Source organism: Phalaenopsis equestris, unplaced genomic scaffold (assembly GCF_001263595.1).
Source record: "Phalaenopsis equestris unplaced genomic scaffold, ASM126359v1 Scaffold001032, whole genome shotgun sequence".
In the NCBI taxonomy this organism is placed as follows: Eukaryota; Viridiplantae; Streptophyta; class Magnoliopsida; order Asparagales; family Orchidaceae; genus Phalaenopsis; species Phalaenopsis equestris.
The window spans coordinates 236,533-244,634 of NW_018165471.1; the positions used below are offsets into that span (position 1 = coordinate 236,533).

General features: G+C 39.4%; 1 protein-coding gene across 1 annotated transcript in view; it reads left to right on the forward strand.

Moving 5' to 3' along the window:
• The window catches only part of LOC110032816 (formin-like protein 5), a 19,383-nt gene extending 11,318 nt beyond the window's left edge, over positions 1–8,065 (forward strand). The window contains exons 5-7 of the mRNA XM_020736578.1: positions 4,711–4,946; positions 5,662–6,529; positions 7,727–8,065. Of these exons, the coding sequence (XP_020592237.1) occupies positions 4,711–4,946; positions 5,662–6,513 (1,088 nt within the window). The 3' untranslated portion in view covers positions 6,514–6,529; positions 7,727–8,065. The remainder of the gene's footprint in view (positions 1–4,710; positions 4,947–5,661; positions 6,530–7,726) is intronic.
• The last annotated feature ends 37 nt before the right edge of the window (positions 8,066–8,102 follow it).

Here is an 8,102-nt window from a genome sequence, read left to right on the forward strand (position 1 = left end):
CGATCTGACATTGGGAAAAGCAGGAATCCAGGGCAAGCTGGCCCTTATCTTAGGGATAAGGGCCCTTGTCTTAGGGCTAAGGTTGTCGCCCAAGTGAGTGGGAGCCCCCCTAGTTATCTACTAGTATTTATATGTTCTTTTCTTTGTTTTGGGCAGTTTTTATTATGTTTAATGTTAGGACAACTGTTGTTGTCCCTCTTTTTTGCTCTTAGCACTATATTCGAGGGCGAGTGGTACTCCAGCTGTATCTTATCCCGAGGTGCTGATTATCTCCTACTTTCCCATCACCCGCAACCTTGCCTCCGCTGCTGCCGACGTCTCTGTCATCGCTGTATCCACCACTCTCCCCAAAGACAAAAAACCCTTTGTCCAGCCGCTGCTACTTCCGCCTCCTCCCAGTTCCCACCAGTCTATGGCCCCTTCTCAGCTCCCCATAGGCCCTTCCCCGCCACCATCCAACTGCTGCGTCTGTCGCAGCCCCTTCCCCTTACAGGTTTGCCATCCATCCATAGGCAATCCTCCCTCCCAATGCCATGCACAACCCGACCAACCTTCCTCTGATATCAACCCACTGTAGCCTTCTTCCCCACTACTGCTATTCTACAACCATAACCAGTCTCTCACACCTTCTTCTTGCTTAGCAGCCAACATCACCCCTATTGTCAACATCACCCTAGTTGCATATGTGTTGTTTCAGTGTTATTATTTCTCATTTTTTCAGTTGATTGTTTGCAATTACCTATTTGATTTTTAGCAATAATAATATTTTTGTTGTTCTTCGGGTTATCTCCGGTATTAATTGGTATCAGAGCTAGCCAACTCTAGTCCCATCGTAAGATTTCCTAGCATATGCCATACACAAACATCTCCACTAATTTTTTTTTGCTTTCCTACCACCAACTACCGTTTCCACTTTCACAAATCCCAAACCCTAACATGCCACCAAGGAGATACAGACTCAAACCCGAGAAGATATACATCGAGAGTGCTGTTGACTTTAGCAGATGCTTATATAGATTGATGAGGGAACTCACGGAGAGATTACCTTCGATTGTGATATGGAGAGTCGAAAGGGAGAAAGGGACAAGTATCTGAATCCCTTCCATATGGATGACTTCAGTGATGAGGAAGCCAGACCTCAATGCTTTGGAATTTATTATCAGAGAAGACTGAGAGAGGAAGCAACATATGGAGGACATAGAGGTTTTGAAATCAAAGTGGACATGCCGGAGTTCAATAGAGGCATGGATCTAGACAATTTCATCAAACAGCTACAGTCAGTTAAAAGAATATTTGAGTACAATGAAGTGCCAGATGTAAAATGATGAAGCTGGCAGCCATCAAGTTGTAAAAGAGCGACTTCTTGTGGTGGGAATACTTGCAGAGGCAGAGAGAGTGAGGGCAGTGACGAATACCAATTGGGAGAAGATAAGGAAGGAGTTACAGAGAAAATAACTATTTCCTCATTACCTTCAGGATATATTTCTGAGATTTCACCACCTACAATAGAGAAACCTATAAGTGGAGTTCAACGTACAGTTTGACTAGTTGTAAATGAAGTATGAGTTGGTCGAGCCACAGTGTGAGTTGGTCGAGCCACATGAATATTCCATAACCCGGTATTTGGGGGTTGAAGCCCGCAATTAGCAATGTTGTGCACTAGAGCCTTGTTGGTCATTGAGAGAAGTCTAAAACTTAGCATTGAAAGTTGAGAGGCAGAATAAATAGAGTAAGCAACCACCACCTTTCAGACAACCACTCGAAGTGGCCAGTGGAGACCTCAACATGAACATACCTCAGTGAATTGAGAAGATGGGTTAGGATAAGGACAAAGCCATTCAAAGTGAGAAGAAACCTGACGAGAAGCACGCCCACTACAGTCGAAAGTGCTTCAGATGTGATGGATTTGGGCACTCCACCTCCAGTTGGCCGACGAGTTGGGTTGTGTCTTTTACCGAGTAATGTGCATTGGTGGATGTCATCTATGAAGAGACAACTGAAGAACAGGGTAAGGTGTTCCATTTTCCACCATATGAGGGTGAGATGTCCGCAGACTGAGGATTCGAGGGAGTTGTAGTGGTTTCACAACAACATATTTTACACCCGTTGCACTGTGAATGAAAATGTATGCAGTCTCATCTTCAATGGAGTGAGCAACAAGAACGTGGCGTCTACACAAATGATGGAGAAATTGAGCCTCATGACTTAAAAGACATTCCCAGCCGTGTTCTCTGATGTGATTGAAGAAGGAGAATAGGGTTAGCATAAACAGGAGGTGGCTTGTGAAGTTTTTGATGGGAAGCCAGCTGCAAGATCAAGTGTGGTGCAGCATGGTGCCCATGGATATCTGCCACCTTTTGCTAGGGAGATCGTGACAGTATGATCGCAAGACTCAACATGATGAGTATTGGAACACCTATTCCTTCATCTTTTCAGCCGAGAAGTGCAGTGGGATCAGTGTTGTTGACGATATAGGATGATAGGACTGAAACATTCATTTCAGACATAGGACAATCACAACGGGGAACATGTCGGAACATCACAATCGCTACCTTGTCATCATGTCCACCACCGATTGGGGAGATTTAGGCTATCCTCGCTTTAGATCAGGCTGAGCCAACCTTGGTTACTTTGGGTGGATTCAATAGCATATACGTGGCACGAATTCCCAGTCCAGTTCAGTAATGTACCCCTAGAAGGTTGGATCGATATACATGTATACTTGTAAGTGGAGAAAACTCCTTCAGGGTTTTGGGGGATAGTGCAACCAACAATAAGATCCAGGTGCTACAAGTGCCGCAGCCGAAGATTCTTTAGCCCCAACAGTTACAACAATTCTGTCACCATCACATGTAAGTTGAAGCTTCCTCAACCTCAGAAGATTGATGTAGGGCTTGACTTTCCTAGGGAGAGGCCAACCTGTTCGGTCCAGGCTATAACCAGTTTGGTTTAGGATGACCGGTTCGGTCAGTAGGAATCTAGTCGGCCGGACCTTGTCGTGGGGCTAGGTTTTCGCCCAAGTGAGGGGGAGGCCCCCTTAGTTATCTACTAGTATTTATATGTTACTTTTCTTGTTTTAGGGCAGTTTTCGTTATATTTTTTTGTCAAGACAGCCATCGGCGTTCCTCATTTTCCCTTTTAGGGCTGTATCCGAGGACGAGTGGTGCTCCAATTATATCTTGTTCTGAGGTGGTGATTATCCCCAACTTTCCCATGCTCCACAATCTAACCTCCGCTGCCCCTGACGTTGCCTTCACCGCTGCAGCCACCCCTCTACCCGAAGACAACAACCTCGCTGTCTCCCCGCCGTCCTTTCCAACCATGACACCTGCTTTGTCCGGCCGCTGCCACTTTCGCCTCCTCCCAACCCCCACCTGCCTGCGGTCCCTTCTCAACTTCCACCTGCATGCGGCCCCTTCCCCGCCAATATCTAACTGTTGCGTCTGCCGCAGCCCCTTCCCCCTACTGGTCTGCCATCCATCCATTGGCAATCCTCTCTTCTATTGCCATCCACAACCTGGCGGACCTTCCTCTGCTATCACTCCACTGCAGCTTTCTTCCCAACTACTGCCATCGCACAACCACAACAGCTCTCCCACACCTCCATCGTGCATAACAACCAACATTACCCCTCTTGGGATGCTACTCTAGTCACACATGTGCTGTGTTTGTGCTGTTATTTCTCATTTTTCAGTTGATTGTTTGTAATTTCTTATTTGATTTTTAGCAATAATATTATTTTCATTGCTGTGTGGGTTATTCCGGTATCACAATCTTTCTCTAGTCCTGAAGCTGAATACATCATAGGGACACTTGGTAATTGTGAACGAATGTGGTTTAAAAAATATTAGAAGAACTAAACTATTAAGGGAATGTCCAAATATATAACTGTGCAACTACGTTGCCTTGACTATTGCAAAAAAAAATTTTCTATCGTCATACAACTTATCAGGTCGTTATGGTCTGACATTTCATATAAAAAAAGGGTTCTAATAAAATTTTAAACTATAAATATCTTCATCAGCTGCTTTACCATAATGTGTGCTGATAATCTAATCAGTAAGTTGGATGTGATCATTATATACAATCTAGTTTGACGGGGAGTGCTGCTGTGGACAGCACTTTTTATCTACAATATCCCATCAATCCATAGATTGTAAATTTCCAGCTAGACCAATATAGCAATCCTTGGATAACAACTTTTCACCTACAATATTTTCATGCACAACCATATTTCATTTCTACAATGTTATAAATTCTAAACTGCATTATTAAATTTTTCTTCCACTGATTATTGTTTAATCAACTTATTATTTCTTGACACAATAATGAAATAAAATTCAGTCCAAAAAACTTTTTGTTTTTTCATGCTCCTCTATTCTCGTCCTATTCCTCAAGGATTTTTTTTTTTCTGATTTACAAGAATGAAAAGCTTTTCAGAGCCCACATTTTGTATAATTTTTTCTTCACAGGGTGGGCCAATTAGCTGATTTGGCATCTATTCAAAAAATTCAAAATAAAATACCGTAATAGCGATGACTGATATGGCCAGAGCCTTGAAAGTATTTTTGCTTAATAAAATAAGTAATGTCCTATGAGATTTTTCATGGAAATTGTGTGCATATTTTGTTGCTAAATTATTTTATTAAGAATGATTTTGCATTGCATTCTTTATAAATAGAAGTCTTAACGTGAAACATTTCCATCCAGGAAATGAGCTTCCAGTTGACCTGCTCCAAGCATTGTTGAGAATGGCACCAACGTCTGATGAAGAACTGAAGCTTAAGCTGTTTAATGATAACACAGCCTTACTTGGACCTGCAGAACAATTCCTGAAAGCTATAGTAAATATTCCTTTTGCTTTCAAAAGAATGGATGCATTGCTATTAATGACTACTCTACAAGAGGAATCCACATTTGTGAAGGAATCTTTATCAACTATTGAGGTAAGTTTTTCTCACAGCCCAACTTTGCTGAGTAAAGTGCCAAAATAGTCCCAAGATTATTTTGATTGGGATATTTTAGTCCCGTAGTTTATAAAAGTGCTAAATTAGTTCCGAACTAGTTTCATTGGGGCTAAAGTAGTCATCATTGGGGGCTATTTCAACTCGTATTAAAAAAGTTTGGGGACTAAATTAAAATTTTTATAAACTCTGGGACTAAAATGTCCCCTTGCAAAGAGTCAGATGACCAGTTTGACACTTTTGTAGTATAATAAATTTGGTGTCATTGATCTACTATTATGCGAAAGCTTTCACCTGGTAAAGGACTTCCTAGTTTTCCAACAATATTACCGGGCTTTTTCATCTTGCAAGGGAGATTTACACTCGAACCACCGAAATCTTGTATATTTACTTTCATGCACACACCCAAACAAATGAATTAGCAAATTCATTTATTTTGTGTGTGCTATAACTAAACTATTGAGAGTTTAATGAAGGTAACAAATAAAAAAAACACAAGCTCGGATTTTATTTTGCTCTTCCAGATTCAGGTTATATTGTTATAAATAGTAGTTGGGTGTTAATTATCTATGTATTTAATATTTTGGTGTTAAGCATGCTTAACTTTTATTCACATGAATGTCAACCTTCATTTCTTTTTTCAAATTTAATCCTATTTATTTACTGTAAACTGAAATATTCTATCAATCTATATCAGGAAGCCTGTAAGGAGCTCAGAAATAGCCGTTTATTTTTGAAACTACTTGAGGCAGTTCTTAAAACTGGTAACCGTATGAATGATGGTACCTTTCGTGGAGGAGCACAAGCATTTAAGCTCGACACACTTTTAAAGCTATCCGATGTTAAGGGTGCCGATGGGAAGACCACTCTCCTTCATTTTGTTGTTCAAGAGATTATCCGATCCGAAGGGAGACGTGCTGTTCACATTGCCAGAGAAAATAGGAGTAACTCGAACATTTCCATCTCTAGCTCTAATTCCAAAGAATTATCCGAAGAGCTTCCTGAACAATCCGAAGATCTGTACCGAACCCTCGGCCTTAAGGCCGTTTCATGTATGAGCAGCGAACTTGAGAATGTAAAAAATGCGGCTGGATTGGATGCGGATGCCCTAACCATTACAGTGGCAGGTCTGGGTCACAGATTGGTGAAAACGAAGGAGTTCTTAAACACTGATATGAGAAACTTGATGGAGGAAAGTAGTTTCCATGACTCTCTTAAAGCTTTTGTTGAACATGCCGAGGCTGACATTACGTACCTGTTGGAAGAAGAAAAGAGAGTAAGATTATTGGTGAAGAACACCACTGATTACTTTCATGGAAGTGCGGGGAGAGATGAGGGGTTAAGATTGTTTGTCATTGTGCGGGACTTTATGGGTATGGTGGACAAGGCTTGCAAAGTGGTCAGAGAAACTCCCAAAAAAGTGATAAAAAGACTAGAAAATAAGGACAATCCAACATTACAACCAATTCCGGAACCACGACGAATGCTATTTCCAACAATTAAGGAACAACATATGGATGATTTCAGTTCAGACGAGGAGGGATCCTAACTGTTAATATCAATAGGTATGATTTTTTATTGGAATATTTACATACATAACACCAAAATCCCATCTATTTACATATCTAAAACCTATACTCTTTACATTTATACCACCCAAATCTTTCATAAAACATAAAAAATATCACTCTTTTAACTTTAAAAAGTCAAATGCACCTTTTCATGCATAGTTAAGGTTGCATAAATATAAAAGTTGAAGTTCACGTGTTAGTTATATAAATACATAGGAATTAATTGGTATGTTTGCTAATCTTCCTTTTTGTTTTACATTGACTATTATCAATGTTGCTTCCATAATGATTTATCAGTAGACAACCACTTCATAATTTTTTACTGCTCTTTCTTTCTGTAACAAGGGAAATACATAGGAATTAATTGGTATGTTTGCTAATCTTCCTTTTTTGTTTTACATTGACTATTATCAATGTTGCTTCCATAATGATTTATCAGTAGACAACCACTTCATAATTTTTTACTGCTCTTTCTTTCTGTAACAAGGGAAATTTATATTCGTAGCACACAATTCTTATGTACTTACATTTCTCATGCATAAACTTTAATATTTACATACATAGCACTTTCGTGTTTTAAACCATTGCATGAAAATGTGTATTTCATTTTTTAAAAATGACAACAGTGCTATTTTTATGTGATAATAAAAATTTGAATGCTAAGAAAGGCATTCACTGAGATAGTCGTCTTAGATGGTTTGGACACAATAAATGTCGACCATCTGATGATCCGATTAGGAGAGTCAATGTTTTAGATTCGACTTATGTTAAGAAAGACAGAGTAGACCTAGAAAGACTTGGGCTTATTGTATAAAAAATGATCTTAATTTATTAGAACTAAATAAAAATATGACACTAAATAGGACGCAATGGAGAAAAAGGATTCATGTAGCCGACCCCACATAGTGGGATCAAGGCTTTGTTGTTGTGTTGTAATAAAAATTTGAATGCTATGTGTGTATTTATGAAAGTTTCGATGTGAGATGTAAATACATCAGAATTGTGTGTAATGTATGGAGACACCCGTTGTAATAAATCATGAGTGGACGTTATCATTTGTGATGGGAGGATCGCATTCGTTTGGCCACTGTTAATAAAAGAAGTCATTTTACTCGATAAAATCAACACTTTTGGTTAATTTTGTTATTTCTTCGCTATTCTTAAAGCACAGTTTCATGGTCATTTATGCAGGTAGCGGCTCGGCAAATCTTATGTTGTAAATTTTGTGGAAACTGATTCAGCTTATGGTGTACATAGGATGCTGGAAATCTTTGGGCAATAAGTTTCTGATGAATGGAGCTCAAATGTTTGGATGGATGAATTTTTACAGCCTCTATTTGTTGTTATTGAGTCATAAGAATATAGGTAGGCGTAGAATTAACTGCTGATACTGACTGTAGCCTATTTGTAAGAGGCTGCCAGTCTCTCCCATTAGAAACTTGAGGATTTGGATTATTTTTTTGGTTTGAAATTTTGTTAGGTAAATAGTGTAATGAAATTAGCTAGAATTTTTGTTAGATAAAATGTCTAAGCGCATATATATATATATATATATATATATGTATAT